The sequence below is a fragment of the Ptychodera flava genome, chromosome 5 (genome assembly GCF_041260155.1).
Source record: "Ptychodera flava strain L36383 chromosome 5, AS_Pfla_20210202, whole genome shotgun sequence".
Classification (NCBI taxonomy): domain Eukaryota; kingdom Metazoa; phylum Hemichordata; class Enteropneusta; family Ptychoderidae; genus Ptychodera; species Ptychodera flava.
In genome coordinates, this window is record NC_091932.1 from 40,344,928 (window position 1) to 40,371,353 (window position 26,426).

A 26,426-nucleotide genomic window follows, 5' to 3' on the forward strand; every position below is an offset into this window, starting at 1 on the left:
TTTTTCTGCAAATCTTGCAAGTCAACTTGATATCTGGCACAATATGATGCGTGTTTGTAATTTTGGGAAAAGAGGAACTACATGTAAAGTGTAGAATCATTATTCACAAGAATAGGCTGTTCATCAGACTCTATCTACTGGGTGTCAATATTTCATATCTTTTGTGGAAACAAATTGCTGTTTTTACTGGGTGTCAATATTTCATATCTTTTGTGGAAACAAATTGCTGTTTTCATACGGAAATTTCCATTGAAAATGATAAGGTTTATGATTGGAGTAAAATATACAAAATTTTACAATAATGCAGCTACTTAATAATCTCTGAAGGGTGACAGTGTAGCTTGGTCAGTAATTAGTTACATTTGTAAAATGTATTGAAGAGACTAAAAGTTTGATATCACAGATGTTAGATATGTTCACATATGTTTAATATTGATTTACATAAACACTTTGGAATATCATAAATTAAGGCTTACTTTTTCAGTTTGTTTGTTGTCCTTCATCCCGGGTCAAGAGAGATGGTGGACCTTGACAAAATGAAGTGTGCGATTCTATATGGATTGAGTGAAATGATGGGCGCCCTCAACATAAAAAAAGTCATACACAGTGCCTGCATTGGTGTACATAATGTGTTCTTTTAAAGACTGAAGTCCGTGCTTGGCAGAATTTACCTTTTCTTTGCATGACTGAAAACTGTCAAAACTTATAAAATCTATCATAAATATTGCTGAGAACCAAATGCACTGAAAACAAGTCATCGTTGATGACACAGTCCCCACTTGTTAATGGGTACATTGATTACATGTCCTCAGAGAGGATAGAGTCCTCTTCATTAATTATGTCTGTGATAAAAATACTTTGATACAGATGGCGCTCAATGGCCAAGAATGAGTTCCATGGTGATGAAAACATAGAACCAATGTAGGCCACCATCCTAAAGTTCATAAAATGAGTCAACTAGGAATTAATCAACAGGATGTTGCAAAACATTTTTGCATACAATTCTAACACTTGACAGATTATCACTGGTACCATATTTCATAAAGTTTGATGCAGTACTTACAACACTATGAGATCAACATCTGTATCAAGTTTCATCACATTTGACGTTGTATTAATTTGTGGCTATATCACCCTAATTAGGAAAGTTCATTACATATGCAATTACAAATTAATTAAAATGACACTGATAAATGTCTTTTTCAATGTTAAAGCAATGTGAGCTTAACATCAGTGGACATCTGTATAAAGTTTCATGAATTTGAAACAGTACGTATTTCTTGACATATCAGCCTAATTAGGAAACTTCAATAATTGGCATGTTACTGCTACATGACGTGAAACAAATTGACGAGCATATGTATGAAAAAGGTCAATGTCCTTGTACCAACTTTGAATGATACTGGTGGAAATATGTCTTAGTTATGGCTCTGTACATTTGAAAATTGTAACAAAATGACCGCCATGCAGCGATATTTGATCTTACTGTTTAAAAAATCAACATGACTGTCAGTGTTTCATCTAGGCTGCGCGATTGCGCGATTCCCCCTCTTTGGTGTGCTGCGCGCCGCCAAGTGTGCGTAGAAGGGGCAACCCATCGCGCACTGCACTGAGCTGGCTGGAATGGCATATCAAATATCATGGGTGTCACACTTCGATGCTTTTGACCCATTATCAGCACCTGTTAATACTTTGACAGGCATTGTATAGTGTAGCAAGAACATTTACATGAAAGTAACTAATTTTAGTTCGATTTTGATACTTTTTGTACTTTCCGTATGCTGATTTTGCATATGAAAGCATGTCAGCCCATTGAGAGTTACGTTCACAAAAGTTCATTGCCTTTGTCTCATTATCTTTGTACGATCGAGAACAGGAGACAAACTGAAGTTTTTGTGCATAGTATGAATGTCCCTAACACTATGAAAATTATTCTGGTAGCAAAAATTGACTCGGAAATTGGACTTTACTGTTACAGAAACGTTTTCAGTTCAGTGAATGGCATTGGCACTGTGACGGGATTGCATGCAATGAGAGTCACAAGCAAGCTGTAGTGTCAATGAGCCCGGTTTTTGAATTCTGTGAACAAACATTGACTTATTTTTCGGGCAGATAAACCCTAAAGTTAACTGTTGATGACAACCAACATTTCTGTTTGTTATTTTCCCACTGTAAAATGACTGACAAAAAGCAATTGGTGCGAATCTGACATCGAGAAACTCCACATTCAAAACACGGCAGACAGAGACCTCCTAAGTTGTTCGTTTTAACTCTACTGAGTCTGCGCACAAAACTACAAGACTAGCTAGGTCACTAGAAAAATACAGCTAACTGGTTTGTATAGGGCAATCTTGATCCAAACTCTGCTGTGGTTAAGGATGATATAAGCACAGTAAAAACGTGACAAACAAATATGTATTATTTTTTCAGAAGATATGAAAGCATTCCTTTATAACTACTAAAGATTTTTTCTTGCTTTGTGTAAGTACACACAGTTCAGTTAAAAATGAAAAAATCCTTTGAAGGTTCATGTACAGTGGAAATGACTAGCTGTTAACAAACATACAGAATATTGTAGCATACAAATTACGCTACAATTTTTCCAGGAATATTAATGCTTACGAATATTAATGAGCCATCCACCACTCTTCTATTAAAGCTCTACATACATTCACAACAGAGATACTCAAATTTGTTGACTTTTGAAAACATCTTATATAGGATGGTGTTTGCAGCCAGCAGCTTGGATTGTGTAAGCAAGTGATTTATGGCTTGTAGTATATGTGTATCACAAGTGACATCATTGCAACATTAAAACTTACCTGTAAAGCCGTGATTATATGTTTTAGTTAAATCCCCCCCCCAAAAAAATTTTATAATAAAATCCCCCTCAAAAATTCCTGCAGAGGGGGACCATTCCCCCCCTGGTGTAGCATCCTAGATGAAACACTGGACTGTATATGTATGACGTAAGTCAATGTACATGTACCAACTTTGAATAAGATCAGTTGAGATTTGCCGGAGTTATGGCTCTCGACATGAAACAACCATAACAAAATTGCTACCATATTGGCCATATTGGCCATATTGGACCATCTCGTGAAACCAATCGACATACATATGTATAAATAAGTCAATGTCCTTGTACCAGCTTTGAATAAATTTGCTTGATACATGTCTGAGTTATGGTTCCGGACATGAAAAAATCGGAAAAAATGGCCACACGGCGGCCATATTGGATTGTATCATAAAACAAATCAATGTGCATATGAATGACATAGGTCAATGTCCTTGGTACTAAGTTTGAATAAAATCGGTGAATAAAATTAGTTGAGACATGCCCAAGTTTTGGCTAAGGACACGAAAAAATTGTAACAAAATGGCTGCCATGCAGCCATATTGGATCACATCATGAAACAAATTGACATACATATGTATGACATAGGTTAATGTCCTTGTACCAACTTTGAATAAAATCGGTTTAGATATGCTTGAGAGTATTATGGCTCTGTACATGAAAAAATCGTAACAAAATGGCCACATGGTAGCCATATTGGATCGTATCACATAACAAATTGACATGCATATATGTATGACATTAGTTAATCTCCTTGTACCAACTTTGAATAAAATCGGTTGAAACATGTCTGAGTTATGGCTCTGTACATGAAAAAATCGTAATAAAATGGCTGCCTAGCGGCCATATTGGATCGTATCACATAACAAATCGACGTACATATGTATGACATAGGTCAATGTCCTTGTACCAACTTTGAATAAAATCGGTTGAGATATGCCTGAGTTATGCCTCTGTATATGAAAAAATCGTAACAAAATGGCCACACAGCAGCCATATTGGATCGTATCACAAAACAAATTGACGTGCATATCTATGAAATGGGTCAATGTCCTTGTATCAACGTTGAATAAAATCGGTTGAAACATGTCTGAGTTGTGGCTCTGTACATGAAAAAATTGTAACAAAATGGCTGCCTGGCGGCCATATTGGATCGTATCACAAAACAAATTGACGTGCATATCTATGACATTGGTCAATGTCCTTGTACCAACTTTGAATAAAATCGGTTGAAACATGTCTGAGTTATGGCTCTGTACATGAAAAAATCGTAATAAAATGGCCGCCTGGCGGCCATATTGGATCGTATCACAAAACAAATTGACGTGCATATCTATGACATTGGTCAATGTCCTTGTACCAACTTTGAATAAAATTGGTTGAAACATGTCTGAGTTATGGCTCTTTACATGAAAAAATCGTAATAAAATGGCCGCCTGACGGCCATATTGGATCGTATCACAAAACAAATCGACGTGCATCTGTATGAAATATGAAGTAATCCTTGTACCAAGTTTGAATGAAATCGCTTCTTGCATCTCTGAGATATCTGCGTGAACGGACGGACGCACGCACGCACACACGCACGCACGCACGCACGCACAGACGCACGCACGGACATGACCAAACCTATAAGTCCCCCCGGACGGTGTCCATGGGGACTAACAAAGCATGCACACAGGTATAAGCTAATGTAGAGAGCTAGAAATGACACTTGGCCATGTTGCTATGGTTATATATTTATTTCATAATGAATAGATGCAGTTAGAGATATTCACTGATGTATCGATAAAATAGCGTGTTGTTGATAAAGTGAGAGTCTTTTCTAAATAATATCCAGCAAGGTGACAAATATACATGCATAAACCAGAGTATATGAATGTCAGCAGTACTACATTATTGTATTTTGTAAATGTTCATGTACACAGTACGTTACCTACACAAAAAATCTCAATTGTATCAAACCTAACATATATAAAGTTTGCCATGGCAACATTATCAAATGTCACACATTTTCACTTGTTAGGAGCAGTGCTTACTTTGATATGGCTATTTGAAATACAATTTTTGGCTGCTGTGAAAAAGTTTTATATTATCGCCCATAAAATTATTTGCTGTACACCTCTGGCTTGAATGCCACTGTCATGATAACTTTTATGCCAAGAATGCCAGAGTCTCTTCTATCAAAATATTCACACTTTAGAAGAGTAATGGTTATCAGAAAAGAACAGGAAATGATGAATGCCAGGCTTGAATTAGTTTCAGACCAAACTTGGAATTATTATGCCAATAGCATGTCCTGGATACCTTGAACTATCAGGAGCTCGGATTAGTTTCAGAACCAGAGCTCAGATTGGTTTCAGAGTGGAAAGAGATATTTAAACCTCACAGCGAAAGTTGAACTGTTAAGTGACTTGATTTGGACAGCATGTTGAAACACAGGACTTCAAACTCGAAAAAAATTCTACCCATCAATCGATTACTTTAGTACAACCACTTTGTTTTAAGTGTGGTGCAATTGGATCCACACACAAGCCGTACAGGGGTGATAGCACATAGATATTGATGATACACACTGTGGCTGTGCCCACTGGTAGGCACTTTATAATAAAGATATTACATTTGGTTTCAAAACTTGCAGTCTATCACAGTTTAGTTAGCTCTGCATTAGTCAAATCAAAGTGCATCTTGTAATGAACAAATCCACACAAATACTTTCAATCATCCATTCCATGTAGATAGATGTACGAATATTACCGAGAACTAAGGGGCACACTGTATGTTGGGAAGAGGTTCTAACTTGGTCCTCTCACAGAAAGTATATTATCTTTTGTGGATGAAATATTGAAGATAAACACCAATGTGGGTTGTAAATAAGATTACACCTTTTGATTATAAATGTTTACTGAAAGGTAAAAACAGGACAAAAGTTGCAGTGCAGTTTATCAAAATTCAGATATCTATTAGATTGGTATTCATTCAATGTCTATTTCACTGGTAAAATGCAAATGGCTTGAACTTTTAACTGTGTATATCAGATGAACAAATATATTTCTTTCAATTTGGCAGAGAAATTTTTTTTTTGCAGAAAAAACTGAACACATCATTTGAATGTGTCCTAGCCTGGTGAGGACAAATCATTAGATATCAATTCAACAAAATAATACTTTATGTACTTTGGAATGGTCTAACTGTACATCTTACACACTCAAACTATCACAGTGGAACGCTGGGAAGAAAACTAAACATATCTTTTAATATTTGTATTTATATCAATACATCAAAATAATGACTGGTCTGAAATAATTTTTTTTAGATTAACATTCAGGGAAGAAGTAAATAAACTGCAGTAAACACAATGATGTAAATATTAAATGAATTCAGAAAACCAAACAGTTTATAATAAAGGAAACCACTCATTTTTTTTTACTTTTTATCAAAAAACTCAACAAAACTGAAAATTAACAGAAGAAATAATGCAGAAATACTACCTATAAACATTCATAAATTTTGAGTTCAGTGTCATTATAGCTCATTTAGTCTTCGTTAAACAATATTTACATACTGAATGTTGCATCACATGGGTCTACTCAACCTATTGAAAATATTTTTCAGCGTTTTTCAATCTAAACTCACATAATATTGGTATCTTCAGAAAATAATCTGCGTGATTTGTTTTGAGAATAGACTTCCTTTTTGCAGTTTAATACAGACTATTGCCTGAACAGCTTGATACAAAGGCCTTGAAATATAATGAGAAAACATTATGTAATGCGTTGTTGGGTCCACATCATTACCTCATTTAAGTAGCAAATCTGATGGTTACTATTAGTGATTATTTTGTATCAAGTAAATCACTTTCTGATTGGCTGACTGAACTGGATGGTATTCAATAGATATATGGTGCCAGCAAAAATGCCTTTCCATCAATAGCCAATAATAAGCAATGTTTCAGCATAGCTACAGACAACAGAGAAAGAAATGAACTCTGCTGTTACTTTTATAAATAATGAAATTCATGACAACTGTAAATTAATAAAGTCACCTGCACTGCTGAGTATATTTGTTAAGAAGTCTACTTGTGAGCTTCATGAAAGGACACTCTACATTTCTAGACTCATCTTTCTTATAAGCTGTCGTAATCCCGTATTCCTACACAGTATGATTACTTCATCATTTACAATAATTGTTCAGTAGACATAGAATTGATGCAGGTGATATATTGATAAATTTTCTGTTCTAAATTCCAACAGGCTCATTCTGAACTCTAAACTTTGAACTCTCCACTTTCAACTGGTAAAGGTGCCATGATGACTGTATCATGCTGACCCCTTGAAATATGCATGTGTGTGCTAAATGCAAATAGTGGCAGTAATTGCCTGTTTTACTCCATATTGTATTATTTAGTAAAACTGCAGTAAATTTGGAACTTGATGATCAATCAAATAGAAGTCATTTACAAATCCTTTTTGAATGTGACTGCATATGTGATCGACATAACACTTCTCTACAATTTGCATCTCACAGTCTATTCATAAAAATATTCTCTGGCCATGTCATTCTGTAGACAAATATGGTAAGCATGAAAACACAATTTTCTATATGGAACTTCAGTGTGTGCATCTGTTTTCTTCTGCTTGGTGAAGAGAGTTTACAGCCTTGACTTCAACTGAGACAAAAAGATTATACAGTCGGACTGTGCTACTGAATGTGTATATGCCTCTTTTTTCCCATAGACGACTGAAATCGGAATGAAAAATCATCTTTTACAAATGTCGGTGTGGCAGTATAGCAACTGTGGCATGTTAAGCTGATACTTAATATGATTAATATTGACAATTCAAACAGGGTTTGAACTTCACATTTGCTAAGCACACACAAACTTGAACATGGCAAGGTGGTGGAGGGAGGCAAAGTATAATATGAGCTTAGACAGTGAACAGAAAAATTAGGTAAAGGTGATGACTACAGTGTGAGGTAATTTATACTTAAGATGATTAATATACAAACCATCAATTCCAAGTTTTTATAATTTTACAACAAAAATACTGTGGTGTGAAGTATCTCAATGCATGAAGTCTTGTGAAAACCATCCTCGCAGATTTTGAAGTGTAAAACACTGATGGACTACGATAACTTGGCTGCCTTTGACAAATAGCCATCAACAGAAAACTGATAAAGAGAATATAGCTTGTGGGTCACCTTGTTCAATTATGATGACTGACTGACAAATAACCGACAAAAATAGAACTGATACCCTGGTAATAAGATTACATAGCTTGTGGGGCACCGTTTTGCCTGATTGCTATGAACACGTTGAATTACCACAACTTTCAAGAATAGGCACAAATTATAGCTTGAGAGACTGTGGCGTGTGGAGGGTGTGAGGTTTAGAGGGGGTAGAATTGTCAACAGGCATTTCACAGAACTCTGCTAGAAATACATGTCAAAAACAAAGTCACTCTGATGAAACATCATCAGTAAAGCCCTCTGTATTTTTTGACTTGCTGATACTGAAACAACCTGTTCCAGTTTGCAAAATGATGTTTGAAAAAAGGTCCTGCAAAAAAGTAGAGTATTTGACATTTTCACATTGAAATTATAATCTTAAAAACATATTCAGTCTCTCATAGGTGTGTTCAAAATTTATCAAAGCTAGGAAATGTTCACTTTCTGTATCACTTCACAAGGCTATGTTAATTCAAATTTGCTTGACTTTGAACATCACAGCATGTCATGAATGGTCAAACTGTACATATATAACACTGTTGAACACAATTACTTCTGATAAGAGGGTGTACCTGGAGCGGAAACAGACAGATAACCATGAATGTCATGTGATCTTGCAAATAAATTTAACCACTTCAAGTTTGTTAACAACATCTTATCTGGCAGATTTGTTGCCATGCCAACACTTTAAATTGAAAAAACATCTGAACTGTACATTTCTAGAGTTCAAGAGTCAATAATATTGTCTACCTTCTACACAATATTATTGACTCTTCAATGTTTCTTGTTCCAAATAAGGCAACGGTTTGATTGGATAACAATTGACCAATGTGCTATTATCAAACTTCACAAAGCAGATTTTCAACAGTTGCACTTTAAGAATGATTGTTGAAGAAGTTTTGACAAAACTGAAAGAAACCTTTGACACTTTTCTTTGCTTTGTTACAACACTTCATTCTGTTTGGGCTTGGCAGCACCCTCTGTAAATTAACAATACTTGGATTTCATTTCAATTCATATCTGGCAATATAATCATGTTATATAGAATCATACACATGGTAAAAATCTTCATGAATTGGTGAGGTTTACATTGCAAATTCAACATTCTAGCATAGATTTGGTAATAAACATTCCTCAACTGTGTTGACATAGCAAAATTTACTGTTTAATTATTTTGAATTCTTTAGGGCACTTGTGGGTTCTGATAAGACAAAATAACTATTGCATCGCAGAAGAATAATGAAAGGATCAAATCTGAACCATCATCACACAGCAAACTAACTATTCATTGTGTATAAAATATGAGATTACTCATGGACACAGTTGATGAAAACACTCACCAATGACCTTTGACCTTTGCAAATGTACTCTCTCACACTGAACATCTATAGATTCTGAAGTGGTACCATTATAGAAAGATGTAAATTTATCATTTTTCATTAGCTCTTGTTCCACTGGGTAAATATTTGGGAATATTCACATAAATTCACTGCAAGATAATCACTCCCAAGGATAGTTGCTTTTGTAATTGAAACTGCCCTAAAATAAATAACTGTTATGAATTCCATAAATGCCCTTTACAAAAGTCACCATTGTAGATTGCAAAACACTGCCAATAAGACATCACAAAAGGTTTACTGAATCACTCTGAAGCTTCTCAGCAAATGTACAGCATTAAAGGAGGTATTATCATTGTGCAAGGTTGTTTATACATCTTAGTTTCATGCCAACAGTCAATATTCACCTCAGATATTACTGGCACTGTGTGCATGATTGTATATGCAACCAATGTTTAATCACCATTTCAATTTCTGATAAACGATTTTAAGCAGATGTGCCCAGGCCCATGTGTGTTATCATGTCTCTGCAAGAGAGTCCACCAACAAGCAAGGTGTGCCACTACAAAGTATCACTACATATATACACTGAGTTTGGCAGGAGTCCCTTCCGTACATACAAGAGTGAACTCAATATTCAGTGGGTCATCAACCTATAGACTTATCAGAAAAAGCAATGTTTTCTTATCAATTTTGTAAAATTTGCATATAAATGTCAGATTAAATATTGACTGTTGGTATAAAAGTAACATGTTTATAAGATGTAGCAAAGAGACATCAATGTCACTTTAAGATAGAGCATGTCAATATGCAGATTGGATATGCAGATTCAGATGACATGATACATTGAATACATTAGAGTGTGAAGGTTATAGATAGTGTTACTAACTTGCCATAAAATTCAAATTTCTGAAGTTCAATTGTGGTTACATATGATCTAAAGTGGTAACCATGCCCTGTCTTCTCTCTGCAAAGTCCATTGTCCAATATTTGTCTGACATATTACTACAATATGACAATCACACCCATCTTTCTACATACATGCAGTTCCAACAACTCTACTAAAAGTGATGGGTTTGAAGTGATGGGTTTGAGTCAAAGTTCAGCTGAAAAAGCTGCCAGTCTGAAGATGAACCCTACCTCATTTCTTTGAATCAAAAGTTCAGTACAGATCGATCCAGATTATAGACATCCATTTTATTGGGATGGTGAGAGAAAGAGACAGACATGATGTAAGAATGTGAGATATCTCAACCTAAAGATGATAAGAATATCACTTGGTCAAATCATGAACATATACAATTATAGAGTGAGTTGTTTCATCCATCATGGCAGCTCCTTTGAAAATCAGACTTTTGGTTCAACTGTCTTGTTACAAAAGGTGTTATTTGATCTGTACATAACAACTAGATGTTAACAGTTTATTGCAATATTACTCTGCTAATGTGACATATCATGCCATAATGTAATATCATTTGACCTTCATCTCATTACACTCAAATTTAGACACACAAAATGTTCTTGAAACTCCTAATGCAACACTTTATAACCATCATGCATTTGTCGGTTGATTGGTTCAAATTACTCCTGAGGTATACACACCTATCATATTTGACTTGTAAGGCAGAAATCTACATTGAATTTTGAAAAGTTGATGCTGGCCACTGTAGAGTTGATAAATCTGGGTCAAAACTTCCATACTGGTATTTTTAAAGCCTGCTTTCATGATTTCAATACTAGAATGACTGGGGTTTTTAGTGGTAAACATAAACTGTAAGGAAATGCCCTTTCAAAAGAAAAACAATATATAGCTTAATTCTCACTTTCTGCAAAATTATGAAATATGTTGCACAAATTACTGGCGCTTGTGTTTCAGTGTTACAAAGCATAAGAAGTTGACTGCAAATTCTGCATTAGTATGTGCAGTTCAAATCACTGAACTGTAGTAACAAACACCTCACAACTTTCTGTAGTACAGCAAGTAGTCTATGAGAGCTGGAGGCAATGGTAACTCTAGGATCTTTTCACGCAGATAATTTATCTCTGGCTGAGACTTTGTAGCTTCCTTTTTTGGCTCCTGTTTCTCTGGAGAGTATAACTCCCTTGACAGTCGCAGTCTAATTTTTTCAAATGAGTCTTGACTTGAACTACAAGAAGACACAGCGGATGATGAACTGTTGGATTCACTCTCACACTCTTCAACTTTTTCCTCTTCTTCAATCATGTCTTCATCCTTTTCTGATATCTTCTCATCTTTGCTATTACTGTCTGCATCCAGTCCATTCTTGCCTCTAGCATCCTTACCATCATCCTTTGTATCTAGGATACGCATCTCTTCATTTGTTTCTGTATCATCATCTTCATCCATGCTTTCATCTCTGTCTGATCTCACCATCTTAAACCCTACAGCTCTCAGAGCCGGCTCACGCTGCACTCTCCTACCACCATTTTCACCTTTGTTGTCTTCTGACATTTTTTTGCTGCCGTTTTCATCGGCAGATCCGTTCTCATGAACTCTTTTCTTTCCTTTGGAAATCTCACACTCTGCCAAGTCTTTAGCAATGCCACTTTCATTTTCCTTTAAAGGTTCTGTTTCTGCTGCTGCCCCGGCAACTTCATCATCATCCGGTATTTCCTCATCAATATCATCATCTACCTTCGCAACTGATTCATCTTGTCTCTCATCTTGTTGATCTTCTCCATCATTTTCACTGAGCTCACTCATGATTTCACTGGCCAGTTCCAACATATTATTCACACTTCGTATGGTGATTCTACTCCTTACTTTGTGACCTCCGTGGCGTTTTGGTCGTCTTTCTCTCTCTGTGGGTGGATGTTCTTTGTTGACAATATTCCGCAATATTCTTCTGATAATGACACGGCAAAGATCTTGTAAACTTCTAGGATCAACACTTGCTGTGACAATCAATGAAAATAAAACAATTATTCTTTCTCATTAAAGTCAAGAAAGAATAAAGTTTACATGGTATATGTAGAATGACTACCGATGGTATTTTTATTGTTGCAGTGAATGAACACAAAAGTTTATACAGAGCTATATAGATGACTTGTGAAGTTTAATAATTTTATAGCAAGTTTTCTAACTTTCTCACAGCCCCCTCGTTGGCTACACAATAAGACCTTTTTCTTGCTCTGATTGTAAGTGTAGTGCAGCCTTGCTGAACAACCTAGCATAGCCACTTCTGCATTTGCTCTCACCCTGACTTAGCCACTTGAGGGCACAATAGTGTACACGAGATGCCGGTATATTAGAACCTTTGCTAAATAAAGGCTAAAAGAGAGCCAAGCTCTATCTATTTTATCACTTTTGGTGAGCAAAATGTATGTTGAAAGATATTAAATGCCTACATTAAAGCTGTATCTTTCAATAATTTGTTGACATCAAACTTTCTTGCAAATTCCTAAGATATTCTCTGAATTCTAACAATCACGGAAATTAGTCTTTGACTAAATTACACGGACATTCTTTGTGACGCTAGTAAATTTAGCAATTTTCATTTGATTTCAAATTTCCAGCCACTTTCAAACACTGACTATATTACAATGGAAAACATTAAATGGGAAGTTGCAGGACCATGGGAGCACAATAGGGAGATTACTGATGATACAGCCATTTGCATACACTTGGTGGGAGACTTGAATTCTCCTAGCATCACTTTGACTGCCGCCAATATGATAAATTTGAATAATCATGATGGGCACTTTTGTGACATATGCAAAGAGGGGTCACATGGTGGTACACTGAACACATTTTGAAACATACGTATTTTCTGACAAAAAACAAAATTTTTTCAGTTTAATTTTGACTAAAGTTTAGTCGCTATATATTCACAGATATCATATGCTAGATTCAATGACAATGACAGGGGAACGAACGGCTGAAACATGGCAAAATTATGGGATTCTGGAACCAAACTCTGTATGTCCGCTAAGATCAGTAGAGTGGCTTTTTTTACATATAAATTTTGCATAGATTTACCATAATCCGGCTTTTATAGGGGAAGTTCCTGTTTACAGGCCATGTGTTCAAATGGAGGACAACATGTAAGCATTTCAATGTGTACATGCACTGCACCATGTCCATCGTTTCGTTGCATTTTTGAGTCAGCAGTCATTTATTATTTATCTTATTCAAACTTGCACAATCGGTTCAAATCCTGTGTACTCATACACAGCCTTCAATTACTATGCTTACATGATAACACTGTAACAGTTGTATAGTTGGGTAGGCTTTTTACCAAATTTTTCAAATTCATTATAACATAGTATTATTGCTACGTACATCATTGAATAAAGTGTCTCAACCATGCCATAAATGTTAACTCCACACAATTAATAATCTTCATGGATTGAAATCAAGTTCTGTCTGCCCTACAGGTACCATCCTGAGTCATAGTGTTAATAAATAGGAAGTAAAAGTGGCAAATAGATATGTCTGGAACCAATTCAGTCATCTTCATCTAAGTCTTTTCAAAGTTGGGCCATGAGAGAAGTCTTTCACACCTTAAAGGCCCCTGATGTTTTTTCAGTGCAGCATGAATAAGCAACATGATCTAACTTTTCAATAAGAAAACATCTATATGTTTCCATCTGTCCTATTTATATCAATTCTCCCTGTTCTATGGAATGTAAGTGTCAGTGCTTGGCAATTTTGGCATGGTGACAAACTCAAAGCAAAATCCAGCTCTGGTGTCATTAAGAAGAGACACACTTTGCCTGTATGTAGGTAATAACATGATACATAATTATATATATATATATATATATATATATATATATATATATATATATATATATATATATATATATATATATATATATATATATATATATATATATATATATATATATATATATATTATATATATATATATATATATATATATATATATATATATATATATATACACAAATATATATATAATATATATATATATATATATATATATATATATATATATATATATATATATATATATATATATATATATATATATATATATATATATATATATATATATATATATATATATATATATATATATATACACAAAATGTATACAATGTGCCCTCCCGGTTATCACCATAATGGCTTTATGGCAACCTCTGAACTTGGGCACAGAGAGTACGGTTATATATATATATATATATATATATATATATATATATATATATATATATATATATATATATATATATATATATATATATAATATATATATAATATATATATATATTATATATATATATATATATATATATATATATATATATATATATATATATATATAAAATTCAACAAAGCACTTGAGGAATTTTTGATACAATAGAACTACCTGATTGCATGTCCAGGGCAGGTAAATTTTTGGCCAGGCAAGTGAAATTGTCACCTACAAAATGGACAGGTGGAAATAACTGCCAATTTTGGTTTCACAAGATCAGTGATAAGGTAGACTGGGTACACAGTATGCAAGATATGAATATCATGTTACATACTCTTTTGCTAAGGCAGGTAGGTAACTTTGAAAAGTTACCAGTCCGGATATTTTCTTGTTATTTTCAACATATCTCCTACACTGCTAACATTCAATAGCATGTGCACCTTGACATGTTCTTTTGTACCTACCTAGTCACACTTTTACTTCCTTATTTTAACAAGAAAAAGAAAACACTTTAAAATATATGTACAAAACCTGACAGATGTCACTCTTAAAGGGCTGCTATTTGTTAAGGTACCAGTATTGATTTTACATCTTTCTGATGTAATTGTGATAACACTGGTGCAACGTACATGAATTTTGTCACGGTACAATTTCCATCAGGATGTCATACTGTTGCTCATTTACTTTGAGTATCATTGTTCTAAAATGAAAAGTATTGGAGTATAATTATCTGATGTCAGTTCAGCCTAACCTTTCAGTGACAACTTCAGAGAATTCTCACCAGTGGTCCTATTTTAGGGTTTGAATCTTGCCGTATAGCAATATAGAACAGATTTTTATGAGATTTTACACAAGAACAGAAAAGCTTTCCTAAAGTGAATTCCTTTGATTATTATCACATTGACTGGCCAATGAGAGTAAATCAGGCATGTTTTTTTCAGTGAATATCTTTACATAGTTGTTTGATTCTCACCTAAATCAACACTTGTAAGATGGTCTCCATCAGCTTTGGATGGCAATATGAGAGGTGCAAATGACACGGGTAGAACATTCTTCACATCCCAAGTACTCTGTCCAGTTCTTGTAATCTGTTGTAGCTGTAAGGAAATCATGATACCAGCGTATTACCACACAGACTACCGTTGTAATGGATATAGGCAGACAGAATTCAGCAATTCTTGAACTTATTAGGATGTATTTTTCCACAAAAGACCTATTGCTTTAGCACAACTTAAGGTAGAATATTGTGCCAACAGGACAGATATGTGAACTATCAAACTTTCATTTTGGCCTACCACTGGAGAGGGGGGGGGGGAAGAGAGGAGGAGGGATCATTTTGAAGCTTGTGGTATAATTACAGTTTTCATATGTCAGGCTTAATTTTGTGAAAATCAGAAATTTAATTTTCTGCTAGAGAGACAACGCAGGAATGGCGGCCATTCTAATTTCCAATATCCATAGATATTGGATACTTTATGTCTCCAGTACCAAAATTTCACAGTGACTCCAAATTATCACTGTTGATTTTGAAAGAGAATGGTTGAAAGTTTGCTTGAGGAAAGTTTCAGCAAAAGTTGAAGTCTTTCATTTTTGAGGTACAAACTACACACAGTACCTTTAATTTCAGAAAGACCTACAACAATGTGCTTACCAAATAGTAACAATGCTACAATTCTGCTCACTAAGAATACCTGGTTTGATAAGTTACATATAGCACCTAGTATTGATGCTGATTAAGTAAAAGAGAAGTTCAATGCAAAACTCTTAATTTATAATTAAATCACCTTCCTTCAGTGCATAGTTATTCATTCAAATACCAGTCATCCATCATGGCTGACAATGTTTAATAGTTTGGTGACACTTTTATAACATTTGTATTGATTTTAATTTTTGAACTCTTTGCATGTTTGATTTATATACTGCTGGTGTCTTGGTAATACTTTACCAATTGTTAAGGTGAAGTACTACGAATTACGTCAAAATTAAGTTGTGGTGTCATTTTCTTGAAACTTTGCACAAATATCCTTGGAAGTTATGCAAGTGCAAAAATGAAAGAAAAAATGGGGGTCACCACGCTCGTTTCCATGGAAACGGACGTTAAAATGGCGCCGTTAGAAATAAATAAAAATGATATAATTCACCTAAACTAAAGAAAGCAATTATAAAACGCTTAGCAAATGAGTTAATTTTAATAAATACCAAGAATTAAGATCCATATCTATCGAATGTATAGTTTTCATGTTTGTGAAGAAATTTTAACATAAGTATCGATTACAAAATGACGATATCGAAATTATATCACTACATAATTTTCGAAATTTCTTCCTGAGTCATTTTGACCAAACTTGGGGAATAAACTCCTGACATAATACCATTTAGTTTACACTTTTAATAAAAGGGTGTCACCACGCTACTTTTTACAATATCTCCAGGTGAATGGGTAATTTGCGCCATATAAATGGGAGAGAAATGTTAATTTTTCGCTCATATTGAATAAAAACCAGCTTCCTAGGAGGTCAAAATATGACAAGGTTATAGGTCACATGTATTTCTAAGACACTGGGTCAAAAAATTAGGTAAAAGCGCAATTTCAACAATGACAGGTGATGTTAAATACATGCGCTACAAAATAACCCATTTGCGGCAGGCTGGAGTTAAATCTGCGCAGAAACGTTCTAAAGCGTGTGCGCGTCCGAATTCGTCGCCCTTTACCTTAACATTGGCTTCTCAGATATAGCTTCCCTCTTTGTAATTTTCTGTGTATTTTATTTGATACACTTTTAGTTAATGAATGAATTTCCACTAAACAAATACACCGACTTTGAGTAAAAGATTAAATTGAAGTGTACCAGATAGTTGTACTGGTATTACAATACCATATGAGAATTTTTTTTTTATTTTAAATTTTGTTCAACACACATTGTCCATTGATGTCCATAGAAATCTGGCCACAAAGAAGAGATGTAAATGACATCAAAAAAACAACTACATCTGATACTCATAAGTCAACAAATGCATGGGGTCAAACTGTTCATACCAATGCCCCAGTTGTAAACAGATCCCCAATCATCATTGATAACAATGGATATGGACCAAACCATGGTGGTCAAAGGGTTACACAAGAAGCCTACAAGAGGTATTTTTAGAGTCCTGAGAATCAACCTAAAAAATTTTACCTGATCATCCATGGGCATAACAAGTATTCCACCAATCTTCACTTGATTAGCCATGTATTTTTCATGTTCTTGTGGACAAGCTGCTCCACAATAGACTCTGTCATAACATTTGCTACCCGGTGTCAAGTTTAGACAATTGCCTGGTGAATTCAAAACAGTGACAGAAATTCCATTTTTTGTAAGCTGGGTGAAGTTTAGAGCAAGACACCTCTGAACACATCCCTTTGCAGCATACACAGGTAGGTTTGGTAATCTATTGTATGTCTGGTTACGCTGTGTGATTTGTATGCTGCAATTATCAACTCCTATAAACATGTTGTAAACACTGGCTTATCATGGAACGGAGTGTTGTATACATGGACGGTCCCTCGATCTCATGTATTCAGAATGAAATTCAACTGTAAATAAGTTATGTCAGCCAAACTTCAGCATTTCACAAACTCATAAACTCAACATTTCATGAATTCACAAACTTCTAAATCTATTTTGCTGGTCAATGCATTGCTCATGATGTTTTCTTATGCAAATAAATTATTTACCTCTGTGTTTCCAGTCAGATTTATTCAAAAGTCATCATTATCAGAGTGTCATTTTACAGTTTGCAATATTAATTATTATGATGATCAGAATTGCTGAAGAGTATATGAAGTAGGTGAGGAAACACATTGGTACATTGCCCAGGAATGATGACACTGTTTCTCCTGTTCCCTTTGTGCTTCCTCTGATCAATAAACATGTTGTGATCAATGACAGCATAACCTTGGAAACTTGCCAGTTTACAAACCTTCAAAAAGATCACTTCCGACAACAATACAAACAGCTATTGTTAGCATTATCACTACAGTGACCACAATTACTAACAACACATTTAAGTTTGTACCAACAGCAATGCCATTCATTACAATTACTTACTACTACTACTACTACTACTACTACTACTACTACTACTACTACTACTACTACTACTACTACTACTACTACTACTACTACTACTACTACTACTACTACTACTACCGCTACTACAGTACTACAATCCATTAACTCTTATCCTACAAGGTCTGTCACCTATCCATCTGTCAAGTCAGTAAAAAAAGCAGTATTGAACCAAAATGTACATGTATTTTCACCTACTTGGCATGTATATCAGTAAAAAGAGGTCAAGTCAGTAAGATTCATATCTTTTTCAATATCTAAGTAAAGGCGACTTAAAAAAAGTTTAAGACTTTGTTAAAATGCAACATATTGGACATGTTATACGCCTTGCTGAATTTGACCAACTTGACCTAATGGTGACCTATGAACTTGGCAGGATAAGGGTTACTACCAGTACTGTTATTTCTACCACTTCTAAGTTCCACTCATCTACTTCCTTTATTATTGGCTTATCAAGGGCTAATATTACTAAATCAAGTTGACTGTTGTTCTGTGATCAAAGAAAAATCCACATGAGAAGCAGTAAAACTTACCTTGAATGAACTTGGGCTCACAGAATTCAAACTTATCAAAATGCGGTGAATGTAGAATGAAGTTCTGAAGTTTTTCTTTGGAATACTCGATAACATCTTGATGGAGTTCAACACCATGGTTTACCCCGTTTGGACCTAGAGTCACGGTCAAGACAAAAATCAAACTCCCACTGATGAATCAGCTTCATCAGTACAGAGAATAATGACATTGTCTGTTACCTGTATTGGTTTTACAGAGGTGTGTGAACTGGTTGGTTTTGGCTAAGGACAATCAGTTGTGAGAGACGTTCCATTTGCACTGGCCAGTAAAACATTCCACGGACGAACACATTTTGCAATATTTTTTCATACCAGTAATTTTCTTGGTAAAAAACTTTTACAAACCATCCATATTTACATTATTATCACACCTTATTGTTTACTTCATGAGACCTATACCATCATTCAAGATATTCCTCATATTCTTTTCCCAAGCTTGAAGTCTGCTTTAAATCACTTTTTGACTTTCCGATCTTTCAATGAGAGTATGTATAATCACTTGGCAAGATGGGAGAATGAATAACCGGCCAGTAAAACATTCCACGGACGAACACATTTTGCAATATTTTTTCATACCAGTAATTTTCTTGGTAGAAATAATTAAAACAAAGATGTCATTGTTATTGTTGTTTTTGATGATGATGTTGTTGATGATGATCAGAAGAAGGTTAATGTTTACCTGAAGAATATTACAGCATCACAACATGGATAAAAGTAAAAGAGTTTAAAATTTCAAATCTACAAGATACTGGCAAACAGGAACTTACCAAGGATAAGCCCGGCCATAGTACTCAAATAACCAGTTCCACTGCCAAGATTCAGAAAAGACATGCCAGGTTTAAGCTTAAGTGATTCCATCACTTCTGAATATATACAAGGTGCTGACAAGTGTATATTCCCATGTTTCCATGCTAAATCTTTATACGCATTTTCTTTATGTCCGTCAAGATAGTAATCAGATCTGTCCACAGCTCTGAAAACGTCCTCTACTTCTTTGGTTTTGATGTACTCTGCCTCTTTAAGATTATCAATAAGATGGTCATTGTCTTCCCCGGCACTGACAGCACCTCCCATGATGACCACTCAAACCTGAAAGATCAAACAAAGATGTCCATTTGACACGGCACCATGTCATTATTTACAACAACTTAAGGAATCTGAAACAAGGTTATTCTCTAGCTGATTGGCTGTTTGGAAATAATTAAAAAAAAAAAGAGTTTCAGGCAACCAATTGACTAAAAGCTTCTGAGATGCTGCACAACATCAGAAATAACACACGTAGAGAACAGCAAATATTTTCTGAATGCAGTTCAAAGGATTCAGTTTAAAAGTGCAATACTCAAAGAAGTGGTGGTGCGATAGATAAGGCTTATCGCACTGCTATAACTTCCTAAAATATAGTGCTTTACCACAGTTTCACAAATGTTTGATAATTTAAAGTGCATGAGATGACCGAGCTTGTATTATCAATCAATGAATAATGGATATGTTTTTAGTGAGATATCTACCATGACTTAAAAATTTGAGGACCTATTTCTTCTACCTGTCTTTGTGAAATAAGGCAGAATTATTAAGCATGTTCTTTTGTTATTCTGGGTCACCTGTTGTGGTGGTATATGTCACAACTGCTCAGAGTGTGCCTTAATGCTTTCAAAATAATGGACCAGCTAGGGGGTTATTATTTATTCAGTATTCCACATCAGACAAGATGGGGAGTCTCAGCATTATTGTTTGCCCACAGTCTGTGGTGGTGGAACTGTGGTTGACCAGATTCTGTGGTTCCTTACAGAGTAGTCTTGAACTTTTTTCTTTACAGCTATTTAATACGAAACAAAATTTATTTTATTCGTTTAAAGACCCAGGTTGTTTATCAGCTTGATCTCAAGACAATTTGATTAAATTGATAAAACTTTCACATGATAACAAAGAACCGAGCATCATTTTCATAGTCAATGTCACCAAGAATTCAAGTGAATATGATAGTGTGAATGGTACATGAAAAATATTCAACAGATTTTTTGAATACATAATTGCTTTGTAAAGAACAATGTTGATATGCCATTACTTGTGAATATAAATGTACGATGTGAATTGAGAAATATGTATAGTGACAGAATGTATAAAAGGCCTTGACAAATATACACACGGCTGTTACTCAGAAATTGGAAAATTCTGTCTTACATGGCCAAATGAAAACTTTAATTTAATGGATTTGTATCAAGATGCAAAAAATAAATTTAATATATGACAAATTTGTTACACCTAGGTAAGAATTCTCATTTTTCATCTTTTTGTATGAAACTGGAACATAGACAAGTTACAGACAAACAGATAAACAAGCTGAAGGACAGATGGTCCAGTGAGACTGCATTGGCAAATAACATTAATTTACATTAACTTTGTGGTACTATGCACCTAGAAAGTGATAGTTTAAACTTTCACTAATACTTTACTTAAGGAATGAAAATTAACCAAAATTAAACAATTATATTGGAAATTTTACATGGCTGCTACACCATGTATCAACTCTATGGGGAAAACTAAATGATTGATATTCATGACTTCAGTTACTCCAAAAACTTCAAAACAAGTCTACATATATTGTAAGCAGCTGATCATTGAAAAGCATAGAAAATTTGAGTGCTGGAAAAGTGAAATGACACTCATGAAGAGGTTTTAAACCGTTGTCGTTGGATTGAAAAGATTAGGATAAGTGATCTATATTGTTTGGATAAATGCCAGCTAATGAAACATGGTATTCAGGCCACAGAGAGGAAACCTCTTACACTTGGCGCACGAGTTATCGGAACACTAAATTAGGTAATTACCCAGCAACTTGGCTGAGTACTTTGCAATTTGACCTGGCATTTACCTAAACAAGAGTCTGTTTTATGGTCTGAAGACTGATAAGATATCCACCACACTCAGCAGGCAGCTCCTCCACTGAGTAAACTGATATGCCTACACTGCAAAAAACATTTTTGACTGGCAGCTGCATGTAGTTGATGGGAGAGTTTTGAAGGGCCGGAATAAAATGTTGTAAAGTGTAACTGAAACATGATTTGCCGCTGTCATTTTGTGTCCTGTTTTTGTATATATGCATGTTATTACCAGTTTTTTAATCACAATTACATATTGTTGAAGAAACACTGACTATCAGAGCAACCATCCAATCATATGATAAAAATGGACTGTTCCATCAACGTCGGTGGTGGGCTCATGGAAGGTGGTAAATTTGACGAGTTTTGTAACTCTAGATTTACAAGGGATGCTGCGATGTTTCAATTCCAAATAACATACAGAGGCAAAACCTGTCAGGTTCAGGCCCAGGACACAAAATGAGTACAATAGATTGTGTTACATCATAATATTTATTCCCCCTTTTCACAATTTTCCCATGAACTATATGCCAGTTGAAAATGGGTTGTTCCTGTGTAGGCATATCAGTTTACTCAGTGGGAGCTGCCTGCTGAGTTTGGTGGATATCTTATCAGTCTTCAGACAATAAAACAGACTCTTGTTTAGGTAAATGCCAGGTCAATTGCAAAGTGCTCAGCTAAGTTGCTGGGTAATTACCTAATTTGGTGTTCCGATAAGTCGTGCCCTCGCTGTAACCCCTTGTTACCAAAACAACATCTAACTATGCCCTGATGAACAATTGGTATATATACATCTGCTTATCAATGCAGACAAGTGCAAGAGGCTGATGTGTGTTATCCTCGGCAGATTTTCATCATGTCTCTCTGAAAAGTTGACAGAAAGTCTGCTATGATTTGTTGTGGTTTGCTGAGTATAATGAGTTGATGCTTTGGGGAGTTTACACCCATACAAAACAGAGGTACTTCTAGTGTAATTCTGCGATAGCTTAGTTTACATCCCTGTGCATGAAGGTTGAGGTTCTCATGAAATAAACACACATTGTATTAGAATAGTACTTTTTGCCTGCATACAAATCTTTAACAAATTTTGTAAAATGTGCTTAAAAGGTGTATAATGCCTGCATGCTTGCAGAATGTCACATTGTGTAAATTATGGCAGTGAAAAAGGAAATCTCTGCTTGGATTCTTGAATGAGCACTCATATTATCTGGAAACAGTCAGGTAATAATATAAATCATGCGTTTGTAAAATTTTCTTTGTCTCTTTGAATCTCTTACCTGCAAACCTCTCAAAGTTTTGACTGGCACACAACAAAGAATTTGATTATGCTGATCTGTTTCCTCGATGAACACATCGTAACAGAGTACATGCACTTCTCAGTTCTAGCCAGAGATGGGTCAAACATTCGTGAGCATTGAACTATGGGTAACAGGAACTACATTAGCGTCAAACTGTTGACAGGGAAATGAATTATCATGCTGAGACACTGTTTTTTTATCTTGTCATCAGGACCATGGGGTATAACAATGCAAACAAACATCGACAAATATAAAAACTAATTAAAAGTAAAAACAATCATGACAAATGAAATAATTGTCATTTTTGCGTTTGTTCTTTGCTTCATTCTAGGAAATTAATACTTTCACTCACAAAAAAGAAGAACCATGGCTATGTCAATGTCCAGTATGTTATGAAACTAAGCTGAGTTTCATTTCACACTATTGTGATTTCGATTGCTGAAATGAAGTTGATGCAGACATAGATGTGCTGCTTCCAATAATTTTCAAAATTAGCTACTAATAATCTTTTCTTCTATATTGATAATATTTTCATCTAAACAGTTTGAATATCAAATTTATAAGGTTCCCTGGATGAACAAGAGTTAACGTGCACATTTCGATCCACAAATTGTTCGATTTGCGACCTTGCACTGGCTGGCACGTAAGGCCAGCTACATAGAGCACGCTTATTGGAATATAACTGGGGGCTGTGAACAACATACGCGTAAGCGCGTACGGTCCTACTTCATTTGCATAAATTTTGCATATTTTGCAAAACACTGTACTGCTGCAAGTGAGCCGAAACTTGATTTTTGTCTCTGCGGTAAGTCTATACGACACCATGGCCAGAAAACCACCACGGTCAGTGGCAGCTACAAATAATCCTCTACTGCAGCTCAAGTGGAAAACGTAAAAGGGTTAAAAAATGTCCATTCGGGAGAAGAATAGAGCAGACGTGAGCGTATGACATAATGATGGCTGCAACAACAGAGAGACGAATATATTCGGTCAGCGATGTTTATGATTTCAAAATGTCTACTACTGACGAAGTATTGCGACTAAAACGAATACAGTGCCATGATAAACAACATATATAAGTCGAATTATTACCTAGGACAGTCCGCTGGATGAGCAGTCGCCTATTCTGTGTAGTTTTTTGCAGTTATTTGTAGCTTTCCTCCGACGTCAATACACTACAGCTGCGAACCAAAATAGAAATCTCTGACGTCATAGCCCTGAGCGCTGAGCAGTCTGGGAAAATCACTCGCCGAACGCGCGACGCGACGTTTAGATGCGCAATCTGAACTGAAGTCTTTACTCAAGTCAAATGACTGTATTGTATAAATTGTGGAGTTGTTGTCAGATGAGAAAACATGCACATCAGATATCTTTTAGAATGGATGGAAACATTTATATCATTTCAAATTTTGCTCATCGAATAATATGATAACTAATAATTTTGTTATTTTTTTTTTACCAATGCGTTGAAAAATTGTAAAGTACAATGTGACCCTTGACTAAAAGTAAACAAGTATTAAACTGTGACAAATGCATTTGTGATTATTGTGTAGGAAATACTAGCAGTACGGCAACTGATTATGGACAAGGGGGTGGGCAATATCCGGTGGGGGTGTTCATCTGAATTAGGAAACTGCAAGGGGGTCCATACTTTTTTTGCACAGAACAGAGGTAGGGGAAGTCACTTGATTTTCAAAAATGTCCAACCAGTCAGAAAGCCTTGTTTCAGTGTACAAAAATATTCAGGGAAGTCACAGTGAGTCTCCATATATGTTTTCGTTCTTTGAAGTCAATACAACACTATGGTCTGAATACAAGTATATGTATCTTCAAATGACTTCTTGTCCTGGCAAGTCTTTAACTTGCTATAGCGTTTTCCAGCTGATTGGAAAAGGCTGGTTCAGCTTCCTAACATCCTTTTAAGCTGTATTCGGCAAACCATTAAGCTATGCAACATGGCTTAGTGGGCCCATATCACGCAAAACATACTGTGTGAACTTCTAATATCAACAGCCTTCAAATAAAATTTTCGAATTATTTCCCTAGAAAAATGGCTTTGCCTATACTTTGTACATGCCCTCATATAACACCAATATACTTGACGCATGATTTTTACTACATGGTGGATCTGTATCAAAAGAAGATCTATTTAAGGTAATGCATTTATTATACTATACTTATTTGAAGTTTCATTATCAACAACTTTCTTATAAAAAATTAGGCAGTATCTATACCTACTAAATTTTGTTAAAATACATTTATTGTCGGTCATCAAATTTTCAGAATCTTTGAAGAAGGGTCGTCAAGAGAGGGGTTCTACAATGTTGACAAATGTGTGCAAAGACTTTGCTAGCCCCCCTCCAGCTACAGAACTGAACAGCCCCCTTGAGGGAGCCGTCATTATTTACGGCCTGGGGGGTCGGAGGAATTGCTTTCGAAACTCCAAAATTTCGAGTACCCCCTCTGCCAACCATGACGTGTTTGAGTAACCCCCTCTCTGCTACAGAAATTTTGAGTGAACCCCCCCCCAAAAAAAAAAAAAAAAAAAATTGGGAAAGTTAAATATCTATACAGTAAAATGGATTGCTGCTGCGACAGGCGCTGTACAGACCCTGATTAAACCCTTGGTACAGGTCTGTGTCAGAAAGAGGTCCCATTGCTGTGACAGGGGCTGATCTACAGGTCTGTATCCAGTGCTCTGATGACATGCAGTGTTCTCCGTAGGTTTTTTACAAGAGGGTGAAGACGTGGTGAGAAAGAAACACAAGTGGCCGCGCAAGCGGTCAGGGGGGGTCAAGAGGGGGGTGTCCCCACTCCTGCCGTTGGAGCTTTTGAAAAATAGAGATTAAAATGGTGTTATTCGATGGCACCTGGGGAGTATTTTTTCAGATTTTTTTCGTTAAAAAAACTCAAAGGAACAGAAATCTGAGACAGTATTCCAAAACTTATATTCCAGTTCACT

The 26,426-nt window shown here is 35.4% G+C and overlaps 2 protein-coding genes across 3 annotated transcripts in view; both read right to left on the reverse strand.

Moving 5' to 3' along the window:
- Nucleotides 1-26,426, reverse strand: part of LOC139133942 (lethal(3)malignant brain tumor-like protein 4) — a 229,622-nt gene that overhangs the window by 52,594 nt on the left and 150,602 nt on the right. The gene's annotated exons all lie outside the window — the stretch shown is intronic.
- On the reverse strand, nt 4,585-24,699 carry LOC139133945 (protein-L-isoaspartate O-methyltransferase domain-containing protein 1-like). 2 transcript variants are annotated; one of them, XM_070700765.1, is made up of 7 exons: nt 24,557-24,659; nt 23,444-23,548; nt 20,055-20,376; nt 19,249-19,383; nt 17,783-17,922; nt 15,580-15,703; nt 4,585-12,339 (listed from the first exon to the last, which is right to left on the reverse strand). In XM_070700765.1, the coding sequence occupies exons 3-7, from the start codon at nt 20,359-20,361 to the stop codon at nt 11,381-11,383; spliced, it is 1,665 nt and encodes a 554-aa protein (XP_070556866.1). In that variant the 5' UTR covers nt 20,362-20,376; nt 23,444-23,548; nt 24,557-24,659; the 3' UTR covers nt 4,585-11,380. The 2 variants fall into 2 exon arrangements, with proteins under 2 accessions (XP_070556866.1, XP_070556865.1); XM_070700764.1 differs by lacking the exon at nt 23,444-23,548 and having other exon boundaries at nt 24,557-24,699.

What these genes read in the sequence shown, in the direction of transcription:
- LOC139133945 (XM_070700764.1), bottom strand. Translation starts at nt 20,361, where the DNA reads ATGGGAGGTGCTGTCAGTGCCGGGGAAGACAATGACCATCTTATTGAT. An exon ending in TATGGCCGGGCTTATCCTTG is followed by an intron (nt 19,384 to 20,054) that starts GTAAGTTCCTGT and finishes CCGTGACTCTAG; the next exon opens with GTCCAAACGGGGTAAACCAT. An exon ending in TCTTACAAGTGTTGATTTAG is followed by an intron (nt 12,340 to 15,579) that starts GTGAGAATCAAA and finishes TGATTGTCACAG; the next exon opens with CAAGTGTTGATCCTAGAAGT.